The sequence below is a fragment of the Anas acuta genome, chromosome 13, assembly GCF_963932015.1.
Source record: "Anas acuta chromosome 13, bAnaAcu1.1, whole genome shotgun sequence".
NCBI lineage: Eukaryota > Metazoa > Chordata > Aves > Anseriformes > Anatidae > Anas > Anas acuta.
Window position 1 is genome coordinate 6,428,582 of NC_088991.1, and position 18,214 is coordinate 6,446,795.

The 18,214-nt window shown below is 52.9% G+C and overlaps 2 protein-coding genes and 2 long non-coding RNA genes across 23 annotated transcripts in view; 2 read left to right on the top strand and 2 right to left on the bottom strand.

The window, feature by feature from the left end:
* LOC137863493 (uncharacterized) overlaps window positions 1–18,214 on the top strand; it is a 122,107-nt gene that overhangs the window by 99,643 nt on the left and 4,250 nt on the right. The gene's annotated exons all lie outside the window — the stretch shown is intronic.
* The window catches only part of LOC137863477 (uncharacterized), a 143,215-nt gene that overhangs the window by 82,695 nt on the left and 42,306 nt on the right, over window positions 1–18,214 (bottom strand). The gene's annotated exons all lie outside the window — the stretch shown is intronic.
* Window positions 574–5,791, top strand: LOC137863491 (uncharacterized). Its single transcript, XR_011100920.1, has 3 exons — window positions 574–849; window positions 1,773–1,926; window positions 5,681–5,791. It is a non-coding gene; the product is annotated as an uncharacterized lncRNA (long non-coding RNA).
* On the bottom strand, window positions 12,192–15,062 carry LOC137863486 (uncharacterized). Of its 2 annotated transcripts, none has more exons than XM_068696639.1 (5): window positions 14,398–15,062; window positions 14,022–14,291; window positions 13,721–13,780; window positions 13,098–13,146; window positions 12,192–12,998 (listed from the first exon to the last, which is right to left on the bottom strand). In XM_068696639.1, exons 1-5 carry the CDS (start codon window positions 14,771–14,773, stop codon window positions 12,815–12,817), a joined length of 939 nt encoding a protein of 312 aa, XP_068552740.1. In that variant the 5' UTR covers window positions 14,774–15,062; the 3' UTR covers window positions 12,192–12,814. The 2 variants fall into 2 exon arrangements, with proteins under 2 accessions (XP_068552740.1, XP_068552741.1); XM_068696640.1 differs by having other exon boundaries at window positions 12,192–12,388; window positions 14,398–15,055.

Here is an 18,214-nt window from a genome sequence, read left to right on the forward strand (position 1 = left end):
TTTCACCTTTTATTCAAATTATGTCACAGATTTATTTTTATGTAGTTCGTTATTAATTTACTTTTGCTGAAAAAAAAAATAAAAAGACTTTTTTTTTTTTTTAATGTGCCTCCAGTGGTTGTGTTTCTGCTCTCCGGCTGGAAGCAGCGAACATGTAAACACCAGGCTGCATTGCATTTGCACCTTCGCGTAGGAGCAGGGTGTGCAATAACCGAGGGGAAGAGCGAATTTTCCACCTTAAAAAGAAAAAAAAAAAGCTGCACTTGGAGCTCTCCGCAGAACACGTTGCTGTTCTCATCCCCCCTTTGGTGTTGCACTCGCGGGGGTGCTTTCCCCTCTTCCTTCTCCCACCCTTCTCCGGGTGCAGCCCGCCTGGTGCCGCGCCGCGGCGGGGCGCGCTCCCGCTCTATTTGTTTACAGCCGATTACGTCACCCCCACCCCCCCTTCCCCTCCCCTCCCCGCTCTGCCCCCCCCTCCGCCCGGCTCCGTCAGTGGTGCGATCGCCCCATTGGCGGCCGCGCGTCCCCGGTTCCCCGACGCCACCTCCCACCGACTATAAGAGGCGGCAAGCGGCGACCTCCCGCGACCGCCGCCGCCGCCGTCCCCGCCATGTAAGCTGGGCGCCGCCGCCCGCGCCTCGCCGAGTTAGAGCCGAGCCCGTCCCGACCCGACCGAGCGTCCCCCGCCGGCCGCCGCCTCCATGCATCCCGCCCTGTACACCCGGGCCAGCAAGATACGCGAGATCGCCGCGGCCGTGGGCTTCATCTCCAAGTTCCTGCGGACCAAGGGGCTGATGAACGAGCGGCAGCTGCAGACCTTCAGCCAGGGCCTGCAGGAGCTGCTGGCAGGTGAGGGAGGGCGGCCCCCGGGCTGTGCGCGGAGCCCCCCCACACGCACACACACCCCGATCCGACCCGCCCCGCTCCGCGGACAAATCCCGGCCGCGGGGCCCCCGGGTCGCTCTCGGGGCTGGTTCCGCCCCCGTGAGGAGCCGTCAGGGCAGGACGCGGCCCGGTTCCTCTTCTGGAGGCACCGCGCGGCCGCCCTCAGGCTCCGGTTGGGGTCGGTGGCGCCCGGATCCCGGCTGCCCCCGAGGCTCTGTAGCTCTGGCTTCCCATTGCTTAGCAAGGGGGGAGCCTGGGGGGAGCCGGGGCTGAGCCGAAACCTGCACACAGCAGCTTTCAGGACCTCCTGCCACCATGGAGCTGGCTTTGGGTAACGCTGGTGTATTGGCTTTATGTGCCAAGGTTTGGTATGTGGCTGCCAATTGAGTGATGCTGATTCAAAGATCGAAGCCGAAATTTCTAAGTGGCGAAGTATCCTTTATTGTCAGCGCTGGATGCACGGGGGATCCTTACACCTAACGTGCATGTTCGAAGTAACAAACTGTCTCATATTTATACAGCAAAACAATGGATATTCAATTAACGCCTATACATATTAGTTACCAAAACCCGCCTACTCTCACTCCGTATGCTAATTAGCTTATCAGTTCTTGCGCTTACGCAAAGCCTCCCAAGAATTGTGGGCAGGGGTCTTCAGGGCGTGGGCAGTGGTATTTGGGAGTCAGACTGTAGGTCTTCCTCATGATGTACTTTTCATCTTTTGCCACAGAACGCCAAGTTGGCTGAATCAGTTGTTTCCCAAGCTGCAGGAATGCCGAGTAGGCTCAAATTAGCTCAAGTTTCATAACTGAAGTTTGGCACATAACGAGATGTCGAATATTTTTTTCTCATTACGATTTTAACTACAAGATTTATTCTATCCTAAGGTGAGTTTATACAGTATCAATGCTGATTGTGCCTCGGGGAGAACAGACTTCGGAAAAGAAAGAAAAGAAAAAAACCTACTGTGAACAACAGCTGAAAACAACAGCTGAGAAAAGGAAGGAGGAGCACAGACAGAAACAGCCCTGCAGACACAAGGTGAGTGCAGCAGGAGGGCAGGAGGGGCTCCAGGCACACAGCAGCAGATCCCCTGCAGCCTGTGGAGAGGCCCCTGGTGGAGCAGGCTGTCCCCCTGCAGCCCATGGGTCCCACATGGAGCAGATCTCCACGCTGCAGCCTGTGGAGAGGAGCCCACGCAGGACCAGGGCATCTGGGGGAGCTGCTGCCCACGGGGTACCCACGTTGGAGCAGTTTGCTTCTGATGGGTGCACCCTGTGCTATGGACCTGTGTATGGAGCAGCTCTCTGCTGCTGCTGCTTTAAGAGCAAAATGGGAACGAGGTGAATACAAAGGAATGTGAAAAGGGGTTGTGCTGGTGGGGTTGGGGACAGGGAGATGGGGATGGAGCCATGGGGACAGAGGGACCCCCTGCTTTCCCCTAGGGCTGCAGCTGCTCTCCCCCACAGGGTACTGGGATCTGCTCCCCCAGCTCAGATTCCCCTCCTATCCAGCTCTGTATCTGCCCCCTCCTGATAAGTGCACCTGAAAGCACCAGCTCGTACCATGTGCTATGGGAAAATAACTGTGGTCCCGAGTGTGAGAGCTGAATTTGCACATGCCTGCTATTTCTTTCCATCATGAGGCCTTTTTCTTCCCTGTCTGAGCCCTTGGCGAGGGCTGATAACGACCGACCACGTCTGCTCCTCGCCCATCCTCTGTGCTTGCCCTGCACAGCTGCTGCAAAGCGGTAACAGAAGGGCACACAGCAGTGAGGGGCCCACGAGCAATGCTGGGCAAAGCTGGCTGCAGACAATCCTGCTTCTGTCAGACCATGTAGAAAATATTCTTGCTTCTTTCTGAGGTCTTAAACTGTGTGCAAAGCACCCAAGCTGGAGGAATAGCGCCGATAACTTATTCTTTACAGAACTAAGAGAGGCCTCGAGATTAACTCCCCTTGTCCTTATGGGGGACTTCAACTTGCCAGACGTTAACTGGGAGTGCCACACGGCTGACATGAGCAAGTCCAGGAGGTTCATGAAGCACCTAGATGATAACTTCTTGGTGCAGGTGCTAATGGAGCCAACTAGGAAAGGTGCCCTCCTAGACCTGCTGCTAGAAAACAGAGAGGGTCTGGTGGGAGATGTGGTGATTGGTGGCCGCCTCGGTCATAGCGACCATGAAGTGGTTGAGTTCAAAATTTACGGTGACAGAAGGAAAAGTGCCACCAAAACCTCATCCCTAGATATGGGGAAGGCGGACTTCAGGCTGCTCGGGGAACTAGTCAGCAAGGTCCCCTGGGAAGCTGCTCTTGAAGGCCTTGATGTCCACCAGTGCTGGTCACTCTTTAAGCGATGCCTCCTAGAAGCACAAGATCAGGCAATTCCTAAATATCGCAAGTCAGGCAGGCGGGGCAGGAGGCCGTCGTGGCTGACCAGGAACATTCTTATGGAGATTAGGCGGAAACAGAGAGTGTTTTGCTACTGGAAGGAGGGCCAGGTGACATGGAAAGAATACAGGGATGCTGCTCGTGTCTGTAGGAAGAAAATTCGTGTGGCTAAAGCACACCTAGAGTTGAAGCTGGCTGTGTCTGTGAGAGAAAATAAAAAGGGTTTTTTTAGATATGTGAATGGAAAAAGGAGAACTAAAGAATACATAGGGCCGCTCCTTGATAGGGAAGGTCTTCTCACAGACGATGACATAGGCAAAGCAGAGACGCTTAACGCCTTCTTTGCCTCTGTCTTCAATGCCGATGATGGGCTTCGGGACCCAGGGTGCCCCGAGCTGGAGGACCGGGACGGTGGGGATGACAAACTCCCAACCGACCCTGAACGTGTGCGGGATCTGCTACTCCACCTGGATCCCTACAAGTCCATGGGTCCGGATGGGATTCATCCCCGGGTGCTGAAGGAGCTGGCGGACGTCATCGCGGAACCTCTCTCAATTATTTTTCAACGATCCTGGGAGTCTGGAGAGGTCCCGGTAGACTGGAAGCTGGCAAATGTTGTGCCGATTTTCAAGAAGGGTCAGAAAGAAGACCCTAGCAATTACAGGCCTGTCAGTCTCACGTCAGTGCCTGGTAAAATCATGGAGAAGATGGTTCTCGAATGTATTGAGGCGCACCTGGGGGACAAAGCAGTCATTGGTCCCAGCCAGCATGGGTTTGTGAAGGGTAGGTCCTGCCTAACTAACCTGATTTCCGTTTATGATAAGATCACCCGTATGGTGGACCAAGGGAAACCAGCTGATGTGATTTTTTTGGACTTCAGCAAGGCTTTTGACACGGTTTCCCATAGGATCCTACTGGACAAAATGTCCAGCATACAGCTAAATAAAAACATCATACGATGGGTGAGCAATTGGCTAACGGGCAGGGCCCAAAGGGTTATGGTGAATAGGGCTGCGTCAGGCTGGCGGGCGGTCACTAGTGGGGTCCCTCAAGGCTCCATTTTAGGGCCGGTACTTTTCAATATTTTTATAAACGATCTGGATGTAGGAATAGAAGGCATTTTGAGCAAGTTTGCTGATGACACCAAACTTGGAGGAGTTGTGGACTCGAATGAGGGTGGAAAGGCCTTGCAGAGGGATCTGGATAGGTTGGAGAGCTGGGCGATCACCAACCGCATGAAGTTCAATAAGAGCAAGTGCCGGGTCCTGCACCTGGGACGGGGAAACCCTGGCTGCACGTACAGACTGGGCGATGAGACGCTGGAGAGCAGCCTAGAAGAGAGGGATCTGGGGGTCGTGGTAGACAGCAAGTTGAATATGAGCCAGCAGTGTGCCCTGGCAGCCAGGAGGGCCAACCGTGTCCTGGGGTGCATCAAGCACGGCATCGCTAGTAGGTCAAGGGAGGTGATTGTCCCACTCTACTCTGCGCTGGTGCGGCCTCACCTCGAGTACTGTGTGCAGTTCTGGGCACCACAGTATAAAAAGGACATGAAACTGTTGGAGAGTGTCCAGAGGAGGGCTACGAAGATGGTGAAAGGCCTGGAGGGGAAGACGTACGAGGAACGGCTGAGGGCACTGGGCCTGTTCAGCCTGGAGAAGAGGAGGCTAAGGGGAGACCTCATCGCAGTCTACAACTTCCTCGTAAGGGGGTGTCGAGAGGCAGGAGACCTTTTCTCCATTAACACCAGCGACAGGACCCGCGGGAATGGAGTTAAGCTGAGGCAGGGGAAATTTAGGCTTGACATCAGGAGGAAGTTCTTCACAGAGAGGGTGGTTGCACACTGGAACAGGCTCCCCAGGGAAGTGGTCACTGCACCGAGCCTGACTGAATTTAAGAAGAGATTGGACTGTGCACTTAGTCACATGGTCTGAACTTGGGTAGACCTGTGCGGTGTCAAGAGTTGGACTTGATGATCCTTAAGGGTCCCTTCCAACTCAGGATATTCTATGATTCTATGATTCTATGAATGCGGTTCCTTTTCCTAAGGGAAGCTGGCTCTGGTTACTCTGGATGGGCATTTCCTGGATGAGCCAGCAAGGCGAGGTGGAGGAGTTGCTCTTTATGTGAGAGAGCAACTACATTGTGTTGAGTTCTGCCCAGGGGAGGATGAGGAGAGAGCTGAGAGTCAACCAGAGAGGTGTTTCTGTACAGGCAGGGGCACGGCCATCATGGGCAGCGGCTCTACAAATGGGTGTTGAAGGGACGAGGCAGAGCTGCAGCACTGCCAAGCTGCAGTGAAGGGAGGGCTGCAGAAAGCACCAGCACTGCTGCCTGTGTTGCCATGGGCTGGCAGCGCGTGGGAAGTGCTGATGGTGCTGAGGGTGCTTTTCACGGTGTCGTTCCCAGGCTGGTCCATCGCTGCTAGTGACCCTGCTGAGAGCGTTGCTGCAGAAGGAGCTCAACCCTCGTGGCGGTTTGAAAGCACCTGTGGCTCTTTGCCATGTCCTTCGCAGGCTGTGAGTGTGAGAGGGGACTTGTCCTTGGGCTGGGTACCACCGCGCAGCCCTCCTGCTGCAGCAGACCTGGGAGAGGTGGAGAGCGGGCACCTGCAGCATTTCCACGCTCGCTTGCACCTCTGTGCTGCAGAAGGGCTGGTCGAGGCGTGAGCATCCTGGCAGGTGCCTCCCAGTGCTGCAGCCTCACCGTGCCTGGGTCCCACCAGGTTCGGGTGCTGAGGGAACTGGGTGAGGTCCAGGGGTGAAGCCACGCTGAACGTGGTCCCACTGAGCAGCTCCTGACATGCAGAAGCCCCCAAGGAGCCCAATTCCTGTTGTTTTTATTTCAAAGGGCAGGGAAATACTTGAACCAGCTAAGAACAATTTTTATAACGTGCCCATAACGTTATGATTTTTTCTTAAAAAGCAAAAAGGGAGGACAGAAATCAGACGTGCACAATGGGTTTCAAGAAGTCAGTTGGGGCCTTTCCAAGAAGAGCATAAGAGCAGCTGAATTTGTCCTTTGGCTTTTGCTTAGAAGTAACCCACCCTGCTCTGGCTTCTCTCCTGTTTCCAGACCTGCTGCTGCTTTTGCAGGTGTCCTGTCTTGCAGCAGAAATGACAGAGCTCTGGGCAGAGGAAGGATCCTCTGTCATGATGCACGCACCGGCTATCAGGAACATCAGCTTGGCCGAGTGGGAATACATAAGAGAGAACATCCCCAAATTAATCCTGCGGTACTACGCAGAATCGCAGTCAGTAACCATTGACCCAGCTTACGAAGGCAGAGTGGTTTTCCACCAAAACAATGGCTCCCTTGTCCTGCAGAAGCTGCGAGAGACGGACAGTGGCATCTATAAAGCAACAGTTAACTTGATGCAGGACAAAGCAGCAACAACCACTCTTACAGTGCTCAGTAAGTCAAAATTGGTTGAAAGGATGTTTTTCTCTGACCATCAGTAGGATTTGCCATCAGTAGGGTGCACAGGCATGCCTCCCCCTAAGTGGACTAGAGGAGGACTTTCTGGTTTCATTACTGCCTTGAATGACGTAGACTGGAGACCCCAGAAGAATTGCTCGGAAATGTTGTAATGTATTCTGAGACTGAATCTGGCTGTGGGTTGAGATCTGGGTTGGGAATCCAGGCGGCTCAGTGCCTCCATTCTTGTACCTGCTTACTTCAGCACGAGCAACTGCTCACAGGAGGTGAATGTCATAAAATGCCCTCCAGAGACAGGATTTCTCACCAGGCTTTGCAGCCTCTCCCTTCACACCAGCACTGCCTTCCCCTGCCTCTGCACTTCCCTGCAGGACAAACAGAAACGAGAGCTCACCCGGGTTTGCATTGCCCTTTCCTAGAGCTCAGCAGCACTGCAGGAGCACCCTGCATGTAGGACATCCAGGGAAGGAGGATTTCAGGAGCATGTGGTTGCTACCAGGTGGAGGTCCAGATGTAGCTAAGAGCAACCCCAAATGGTGCAGGCACCCAGGTGCTAGCTGAGGGATGGACTCTGACATCCTTTTGTTGTGGCATGGCTCTTCAGCATTGCTCCTCTGGGCTTTGGTCCATCTGGGGCTTGACCAGTGTAAATGGTCATAATAACAGAATCACAGAACGGTTTGGGTTGGAAGGGACCTTACAGCCCACCCCTTTCCAACCCCTTGCCATGGGCAGTGACACCTCTCACTAGCCCAAGCTGCCCCCAGCCCCATCTGAGCTGGCCTTGGGCACCTCCAGGGATGGGGCACCCATAGCTTGTCCTGACAGCCTGTGCCAGTGCCTCAATACCCTCGTTATAAAGATTTTTTTCCTTGTATCTAATCTAAACCTACCTTTTTTTAGTTTAAAGCCCTTACCCCTTGTCCCATCACTCCACTCCCTGGCAAAGAGTCCCTCCCCAGCTTTCCTGTAGCCCCCTTTAGGTACTGGAAGGTTGGTAAAAGGTCCCCCCAGAGCCTTCTCTTCTCCCAGCTGAACACACCCAACTCTCTCAGCGTGTGTCCATAGCAGAGGTGCTCCAGCCCCCTGATCATCTCTGTTGTGGCCCTCCTCTGGACTCTTCTGATACGTCCATGTCCTTGTGCCAGAGCACCCCTCCACCCCACTGCTGTGTGGGAGCAGCTGTCTCGTCTTGGAAGTGTCCATAAAGTCCCCGTCATCACTTCCCAGCATAATCCCAAGGTGCAGCTCTGTCGGGTCGGTGTCTGTGGCCCCAGGGTGCCATGCCTGAGCTCCAGGGGCTGGTGCTGCCCACCCCAGGGGAGGTGCCGTGGCTTAAGGGCAGCGGCTGGGACATCGGCTCTGAGCTTGGTGGATGCTGCCCTGCTCCTGCACTGTCTTCTCCCCTGCCAGACTCAACCGAGGCACTGAGCTGAGGTGCGAATGAGAAGGGGAGGTGCTGCTCACCCCTCATGGGGCTTGCTGTTCTTGCATCTCATGCGGGGCGGGTTTAAGGTGGGAGGAGAGGCAATCCCAGGCAGTGCTGCCATGTCACTCTCTGCTTTCCAGAGCCCTTGCCCCAGCCCAAGCTCCTGAGCAGCTCAAACCTGGACGGTTCACTCATCAACCTGACCTGCATGCTGCCAGAAGGAACGGTGGCTGATGTCTTCTGGAAGAAGGATGGACATCCCCTTCCTCCTGAAAAGTGCTTCCAGCTCACTGGGAAGAACACTGTGCTGCAGATAAGGAAGGCAGAGAAGTCAGTTTGTGGCTCCTACTCCTGCATAATCAACAACACCATCAGCTTGAAGGAGGCAGCCCTCAACCTGACCATGACAGGTTAGTGTTGGCCTGCCCTGCAAAGCCCTGGGTGGCTTTGTAGGCTGTAGTTGATGCAGTCATGGCAAGCCTTGTGCTTAGCTGGGAGGTCACAGCAGGGCACGGTTTGCCCCTGGAGCTCCAGAGCGTGAAGCACCAGGATGCTCTGAATGACCTTCATGTTCTGTAGATGTTCAAGGGGGGCAGGAGAGCAACCACTGACAAGTTCTCACTGTCTCCTTGGCAGAGCGGGGCTGCTCAGAGGCTGTCAATCTGACCATTGCCTTCGTCATTGGTGCTGTAGCAGTCGTCCTCATGCTGCTGTTCCTGTTCCTGTGCTGTAAGTAGCCCATTGGTTTCCTTCCAGCCACACCAAGTACCTGCTCCATCACTGAGACCCCGCTCTCAGCTCCCACCCCGTGGCAGCAGGTCTTGAGACAAGAGGCAATGTGCCTCTGCTTCACTCAGGGATGCTCAAGGAGGTGTTCGTGGAAGGCGAGTTTCTCCTCCCGAACATGGAGGATGCTCTTCTGCTCTCCTCCTGACCCAGGAGACGTGGGCTGGTGCCCAGCTGGTCACTAACCTGAGCAGGAGTGAGCCCACGGTGTGACTCCCCAGAAACGAGTGCTCAACTCTCATCATCTCCTGCAGGAACGAGTGCGGAGGATGCTTCATTACGTGTTGAAGAGAGGGTGGGAAGGGGACCCCTGCTTTGCCAGGGTGTGCAGAACAATTGGGAATCTGAAACACAAGAAATATTGCACTAACCTACCAAGGGCTCATAGGTTAGAGGTGCAGGGGCTTGCAGGCAAGGTGGGTGTCCATCTCTGTGCTGCCTTCTGGCTCTCCATCCAAAATGGAGATCTGGTTTTGGACACAGAGGGGTTTGGCCATGTGAAAGCCTCCAAAACCCATTCTTCCCTGCAGTCGCATTTTCACATGTCCCCATGAAGCTCAGGGTGGTGTTGGAAACCCAGGAGCTGATGCCCTCTCCTTCATTTTCAGATTACAAGAAAAATCAGGAGAAGCAGCAGCCGCTGGAGCCCTAGGAGGTCACCCACAGCTTACAGACCACGTCTACCTCAGTGACTTCCTGCAAATATCAGGTGTCTCCTTCTCTGGGTGCTGCAGATACTTGTAATGGTACGATTAATATTTAATACTCACCGGGAAGCATCCATCTGCCTTCCTGCAGAACGGCACGGGTGGATTTGTCACCATCTAGGGGGTGACATCAGAAGAACCAGTCATTGGAAAAGCTGGTACATTCCTCCTAGGCCAGTCCAGACACTGAACTAGTGCCAAAGTGGATACTGGATGATTTTGAGTCTTAAGGATTCTTTGTAATACATCTAGGTTAGATTGCAGCTCTTTTCTAAGGGAGTTTCCCGTAGTTCCCGACCGCTCACCTCCTGTCCTGCAGATCAGTGATGGTGCTCGAGAGCCTTTCCTTTTCCTCCAGCTACGGTTGGGTTGGGCATTAACACTGGAATGGGCTGCTGCAGCCTCACTTGTTGTGCCCCACGTTGGGTGCCATTTGTGGTGACCGAGTGCACGGACTCTTCGTGTGATCAAGTCTCTATTGCAACCCGGCGATGCTCCTTTTACACACTTCCCTTCCAGAGGTTTTCCTTCCACAAATCCTCCAGCCCCGTTTACAGTCCTTTGATCCTTGTATTTCTCAGGCTGGTAGGTACCTTACTGCTACCTCCTGTTCCCATGCTGGGTTTTGGTCACACTTTGTTACTTTTCTCTTTCCTGGGCCTCGTGGCAGTCCTTGCCCAGAACTGCTCACAGCACTGGAGGTGAGGCCGCACAGCGCAGGGCAGGCAGGCAGGACAGTTCCTTCCCTCGACCGACTAGCGATGCCGTGCTTGGTGCACCCCAGGGTACGGCTGGCAATATGTGATTACAGATCCCACACTGGCCTACCTTTTTGCAGGTGCCCTTTCCTGGGTACTGACCATTATTGTGGTTGGCAAGCTCTCCTTTTCTATTTTTCTATATTTATATACATATATTTTCATATATATATATTTGTATATATATTTCTATATATATTTAGATAGATGTTGAATGATTTTTAAAAACAGCAAGGAGGCCATGACTTGTTTCAGCTGATCAAACCAAGCTTCCAGGGCGACTACGAGGAGTTCCCATGACGGTGTTCCCATACCGCCCGATTGAGGAATTAAAAATATTGTTGCCAGCAGCTGGCTTCAAGAACAAGATCTGCGTGGCTGCTAATCACAAGGGGGTTGTTTTCTTGCAGTTGTTTGTCTGAGTGCTTTTTGACCGATAATCATGTGCAAGACACTATTTGCCCCTGTTAAGTTTGCTATAAGAATCAGGCTGTTCGGGTAATAGAGGGGAGCATGATCTGACCATACTAGCATCTGTGATGTTTTTGGCCGTTCTTCCTGCAATATATATCTTTATATTTATATTTACATATTTATATATATACCCTAATCTTTTATATATATTTAAAAGAACCAGTGACCAAGTCTGTGCTGATTTCCCTTGCGCTGGCTCTTAACTGACCTTGTGGTCACACCACAGCTGTCAGTGGTTTCCATCCTTTGTGGGCTGTAGACTTTTGGGTTGAGCTGAGCGTCCTTTGCTGTCCCCCCTGGTATCAGATGAGAAATGTGTTCATACAAGAAAATAAAATAAATAAATAAATAAAAAACCTACCTTCGGTCACCTTTTTCTTTGCTTTGCTGGAGCCGCTGCAATAGAAGGATTCCATTTGGATCCTCTGCTGGTGTCCCCGCTGGGTCTCCTCAAGCACAGGATAGCTCAGTGCTATCTGGGCCCCAGCTCTGGGGCCAGATCCTGCCTTGGCCAGCTCTGGACCAGGTTTCTCGAGGGGGTGCGGGCCAGGGCAGACTGCTTTACAGACCAAACTAAAGCTGAGCAGTGCCCTGGGTTGCAACAAATCCCGTCCCAAGGGAAAGCGCATCCCCGGGGCAAGGAAAGCCCCTGTCCCAGCCAGGCCGGAGCACAGCTTGCCAAGATGCCTCCTCCAGGCCAGGGCAGGAGCTCGTGGGGCCAGGACCCAGGCGCTGACAAGGGCTCAGCCTCGTGGCACTTGAGAGAAGAGCAGAAAAGCTTTTCTGCTTGCAGAGCTCGCTTAGCCCCCGCCTGGGACGCACCAAGCCGTGGTGCTCGGAGGTGCCCGCAGCACCCTCCCGGTGAGGTTACGTGGTCCGAGAGAGGACAGGGGCAGCACGCGTCCCCTTCCGGGGGGGCTCTGCAGGCCAACAAGGACACCAGCGGTGGGAAAAGCAAAGTCAGAGGCGGCAGAACTAAACCAGGTAAGGAACCAAGATCGTTCTGGCTGGATAGGACACGGGGAATGGCTTCAGACTAAAAGAGGTTAGGGTTAGATGAGGTACAAGGAAGAAATTCTTTGCTCTGAGCGCAGTGAGGCCCTGGCCAGCCAGACACATTTTTGTCATCATCCCCCTTCCTCTTCTGATGCTCTGGCTCCCCCTCCTGCCCGCATCCCGTCCCTGCTCTGGGTTTTGGGAACTGCACGGGGCTTATTTCCCATAGCCAGAGACCACTGCACTGTAAGAGGAAGAACGTGTGCGCTTTTATTTGTAGCAAGAGACATGAAAAACTAGTTTCCTCAAATGATTTATAGACAACACTCAAAACAGTTCAAAAATATATTTTTTTCTGTAACATTTGGCTTCCCTGAACGCTTGCAAGCATAGCAATCACTCCCACCGTGGGGCATGATTTCACCCTCTCCTGGATGAGCTTCCACTCTCCCAAGAGGTATCTCCATAGGGATAATGCTGAGGACAATGAAACCTCTGGCTTTTCCAGTGCTGAATTTTCAGAAACTACCTGAAAATCACAAACAGAAGATAAAAAAAAACACCTGCAGGAACAGAACAGCGAAGAACGCACAGCCTGAAGCCCCCCATCTCTCTCCTTGAAGCTCACAGCCGGGAGAGGTCCCCAAGCCACCAGCGCAGAGGAGCGGGCACGGGGCCCCCAAACTGCCCGAGCTGAGGAGCTGCTGGGGACGGGCTCAGCCAGCTGGGGCTTCCAGACAGCTCAGAGCTGTTATTTTTGACTCGGGATGGGGTTTCCCGTCCTTGGGGCACCGTATCCCGGTCCTTGCCCTCCTTCTGTTAACACCCTGCTGCTTGCACGAGTCACCTGAGAGCGAGCAAGCCTCGGGGAGGCTGCAAAACCACACGTTTCCCAGCAGCCTCTCGAGCATTTTGGGGAATTTAAAACAAACAAACAACAACAACTCTGTAAACATTAAGGAGCACGTTTCAGGTCTGCGCGCCATCCCCGTCTGCTCCACCCCAGAGGCTGCCAGATTGATGAACCAATCTGGAAAACTTTACTGGAAGCCAGCGTCTGAGCCGCAGAGGTGCTTTGGGGACGCTGAGTGTTCCTCCTCTGGGAGAGACCCTGCTCTGCTCTGATTTTTGGGCTGCTTCTGCAGCAGGAGACACCGGGAATGACTCCAGGCCAGCCCAGAAAAGCTCCAGCATCCCTCAACACCAAGGCACAGCACACGGGGATGAAGGCATCTTACCTGGAGCTATCGTCTTGGCTCCTCCTCAACCTGCACCAGACGAAGATCCCTGTGGACAAACATTGCCTCTGTTAAACACCCCAGGGATGAAGATGCTCAACGGGTGGCAAGGAGCCTCACGCCTGGAGGCTTTTTCACCACCCGCACAGAGCTTCCTATTTTAAGCCACCAGACTCTCTCCTTGGGCCCCAACTTGGGTGCATCCCTGCTTTTTTTTTTTTTTTTTTTTCCCCTCCCAATTTGTAGCCAGCAATCTGCGAAGTCAAACTGCTGTCATCCTGGAGATGGATTAGCTTGGAAAAAGCGCTCCAAACAAGGAAGAGAAGCAAGGCCACGGGGCGAGGACGCGCGCTTGCCTTCTGCAGGCAGAAAACCCCAGCGGGCGGCACTGGGGGGCAAAACTGCTCCCACCCCAGAAGGGATATGAGGGGTCCAGAAACATCCGTGGGACTGACCCGGGCAGGGACAGAGAGAGGATCTGCAGGATCTGAATCCTGCTCAGAGCAACCTCTGTTCCTGAGGCTGGGGCAGGGGGGGCGAGGCAGCGCGCGGTGCCTGCCACGGTGCCCATCGGTGGTGCAGCAGAGCCCAAAATGCCAGGGGAAGCTGGTCCCAGCACTCACCTGCCAGCAAGCCGATGCTAACGAACACCAGGATGATGGGTAAGAACGCCTTGTCGTTGCCTGGAAAACAAGCAAATCCCAGAATTTTGCCCCCACAGAGAAAAAAAAAGACTCCTGCCACCGGGCAGTCTGGCACAAGGACATGAGGACACAAGTCCTCAGTGGAGCCCTGCTGTTCCCACTCCTTGTCTCAGACTGTGCTGGGAAGCCACGAGACCTCAGGGAACGGGGCCAGAGTGACCGTTTTGGGGCCATTCCCCAGCTTTCCATTCCCGTGCCCGGGGAAGGAAGCCCCACTTACTGTGGACGCGCAGCAGGAAGGAGGTTTCGTTGTGGCTGACCGCGTTGCTGACTATGCACGTGTAGTAGCCGGTGTCGTTCATCAGGGCTCGGTGGATCTCCAGCGTGTTGTTGTGGATGAACTGGAGGCCGTTGCTCTCCATCAGCAGCTCCCCGTTCCTCTTCCACCAGTACACGTCCACCTGCCCCTCCAGCACGTTGCAGTACAGCTTGGTGTCGCCTCCCACCTCCACGAAGGAGTTGCCCAGGATTTCTGGCTCGGAGAGCGGCTCTGCGCAGATGGAGCACCCGTCGGCACTGACACCCCCGCCTCGAGGGTGCCAGCACCCGGGCAGCAGCTCCAGCTCCCCGGCTGCGGCGCAGGGTTTGGCACTCACCGACCACGCGCAGCTCCAACCAGCCCGTGGCCTCCGACTCGGAGCGGAAGCGGTAGAACCCCCCGTTCCACCAGCGCAGCACCAGCTGCAGCGAGAAGTCCATCTCGCTGAGCCTGGCGTGGCCCACGTAGGCGCGGGAGATCTCGGCCGACTTGTTGGGAACCAACGTGGCGATGAGCTCCTTGCGCGCGCCGGACTCGTACTCCCAGGACGCCGTGGTGCCGGCTGCCCTCGGCTCGACGCTGAAGAGCACAGTGCAGCCCCTGGCCGAGACCAGGACCTCGGACACCGGCTTGAGGTCGGCAGAGTAGCACGGGAAGAGCGTGCGGGCTGCAAGGGAGGAACGCGGCGCGGGGCTAGCGGGACGCACCGGCATCCAGCAGGCAGCTGGGCAGGGAGAGCCGCCCTGGCTCGGCTCCTGCGCAAGCGGCGGTGCTGGGGACGGGATTATTTCTGGGGGTGCTTGTGGTGGGGCTTTAAGCAGCACCACGGAGAAGCAGGAGGCTGCGGAGGCGCTGCCTTCATCTCCCTGAAAGCCTGCGCTGCTTCGCTTCGCAGCCGGCTTCTGCCTGAGGAGTTTCCACGCGCGGGTACGGCTGCGAGAGCCGCCTGCTCCTGGCCCTGCTCTATGGGGGGGGGGCTTGGAAGCGAAGGAGCCCCAGGGAGCCATGGTCGGAGCCAGGGTGATTAAGGAGGCATTGGGGAGGCATTGGGGAGGCAAGGACAATCCCCAGACATGGACTGTATATCTCGAAACAAGACACTGGAACTCATGATAAGGAAGCGGCAGACGGACAGAGAAACAAATATAAGGACTATAAATCTCAAAACTGGACATTGGAATTCATTATAAAGATACAACAAACGGAAGAATTGGCAACAACCAGCTCTCGCAATTAAGAAACGTGCCAATTCAGCAGATTCCTGACCAAAGGTGAAAAGTACACTGTGAGGAAGACTCGGGGTCTTCCTCCCAAAGACCCCTGCCCACGTCCCAAAGACCCCTGCCCACAATTCTTGGAAGGCTCTACGCAGGCGCAAGGTGCCAAAAGGCTAATTAGCATGAGAAGCGAGGGAAGGCGGGGATAGGTAATGCATATGTATAGGCGCTTGTAGAATATTGATAGATTGATTGTATAAATTCCAGACTGCTTTCCGCTTTGGGTATGCACGATAGGTGGAGAGATCCCCCGTGCATCCAGCGCTGCAATAAAGAATATACCACTTAAAGGAATTTCGGCTTCGATCTTTGAATCAATCTGGCACCCCAGATGGGACAACCTCTCTGCCGGTCCGCAGGACCCGCTGGGAACAGGACTCCCTAGGGTACCCCCGGGATTTCCCAGAGGGACTCCTCGACTCACCGGATCACTGCGGAGGCAGACAAGGACCCCATCATTGTAAGTGAGTATATTCTTTATTCTGGTTTGGTTTTCTGGTAGACCGGTCGTCTGGGACTGTCCAGTAAGTCGGAAGGTGACTTCTGCAGGACAGTATTGGGTATATACTTTGTGGTTAGTACCACAAGTATATCTGGGGACCTTGGGGTCCACCTGTATCTGGAACTGTCTGTAAGTCAGAAGGTGATCTTCTGCGAGGCAGCGTTTGGTATATACTTTGTGGTAAGCACCATAAGTATATTTGGGGACCTTAAGGAAAGAGCTCGCTTTAAGGTCCATCTGGAATTGTGTTGTCTATTTCGGTTTTCTGACTCATGGAGTGTGGTATTTAACTCTGGTTATTGTTACTGTGATTTTGGCTATTTTTCTGGTGGTAATAGTAGGTTCGTGGCATTGTTATAAGAAAGATATCGTTACAGTGTTACACAGTTCGGTTTTCTGACTTATCGCATGTGGAATTTGACTCTGACTATTGTTATTGTGATTTTAGCAATATTGCTGGTAATAGTAGCTTTGTGACATCGCTACTGAAAGATATTGCGTGCCTGTAATTTTGTGAGTGATACGTTTTTGTGATACGCTTTTGTAAGTAACACGTGTATTCTGAAAGTGTAAACTGGAAAATGGGGGGGGCGAGTAAGCAGTGAAATTCCTAAGAAAAGTGCGTTAGGATGTGTTTTGAGTCACTGGAAGGATATTGGAGGATCTGCCGGTGGAAGTGTGAACAGGAAAACATTGATAAAATATTGTAATCAATGGTGGCCGCTTTATAAGCTGGAATGTGGAGAAAAGTGGCCCCTAAATGGAACTTTAAACTCTAATGTTTTGCTACAGTTAATGTTGGTTTTGAGAAGGAGAATAGGATGAAATGTTGTATACAGATGTTGTTTCAGCATCTTGGTGGGAAAAGGTACGGAATTAAGTTGGCCCCTGACTGAGCCTTTGATGTTGGCATTAGAGAAGTACAGGTTGGAGAAAGATAAAGGAAGTGTTAAAAGGGTTGTTGAAAGTGTTAAAGGTGTTTGAAGTTGAATGAGCAGGGAAAGAGGATGTAGGAATGTTAATAGTTCTGCCTCTGCTCTAGGCAGAGATCTTAAAATCATGGGTGTTAGCCCTTTGGGGCAAAGGGATCATGATGGGTCCGAGAGAGAGTTGTTATGGAAACAGAAAAGCAGTTAACTCTTAAAACAACCTGAGTTCATGTGCGAGCTCAGATTACCGATGGGACCGCTCAGGGAACTGTGGACAACTGCATTCCCCTGACCGACCCCACTGAGACCCTAATCATCCCGAAAATTATGAACGGCTAAGTAAATACTAAAATCTGGGTGAATTGGGAATTGAGAATATGCTTCCAACAAGGTCTAAAAGAAACCCCTATGGAATTTTTGGACCAACTCTGAAATGTAATGAAAATAAATAAATAAATAAATAAAACGTTTTGGACCTGGCTTCGGAGGACAAATTGACTAGCCTTTTTCTAGGGTAATCATTGGTCCCTGATTTCAACAGGAATAATGGTGACCTGGGGAATCTACACTAGCTGATCCTCCACTGGTTATAATGAAGCTAGGGGAGGAATGGAAGTGACATTTCTTATTGATATGGGGCAACGTATTCAGTTCTAAATCAAGCATTAATGCCTTCACAGAATTATTATGTTAGGGTAAAAGGTGTGTTGTGGTTTAACCCGGCCGGCAGCTAAACACCACGCAGCCGTTCGCTCACCCTCCCCCTCCCTCTCTGGGACGGGGGAGAGAAATGGAAAGTGAAGCCCGTGAGTTGAGATAAAGACAGTTTAATAAGACAAAATAATAATAATAATAATAATAATAATAGTAATAATACAATGATGATAATAGTACCACTGTGGGAATAGAAATGTTGTTTTTGCAGAGTTACATTGTTTAGAAGGAGGGAATGTGGTACTGAGATATGCTTACAGTGATAAGAAAGTTTAGCAGGCGACCTTGTAAAATGCAGACAACCAGTCTCCTTAGGACAATTAGGTGAAAATCACGGTGTCAAGTCAAGTCAGATAAGTGAAGAAACATTACCACTTCAAACAGTAAAATGTCAAAAGAAATTTGAAATTTAACAGGCCGGCAACTGAAGGCCATGCATTGTTTGTGAAGCATCAGATAGATTGTGAACCTGGATTACCCACTCAGTGGGGAAACAGGGGAGGGTCCTGCCATCAAAAGGTATATAAACTGTGTTTTGGAACTAGTAGATGCGCTCTCTCCTGCTTGTGGGGCGCCCGCCATTGCAATCGCGAATAAATTACTACTTCACTGAGATCCTCGCCTGAGCCTAAGTTATTGGCTACGGAGTGTTTCTCACAATTTGGGGGCTCGTCCGGGATCCAGTCACCTACTGGGGAGCCCCACCGCCGCAGCAGCAGGAAGGCATGCCCC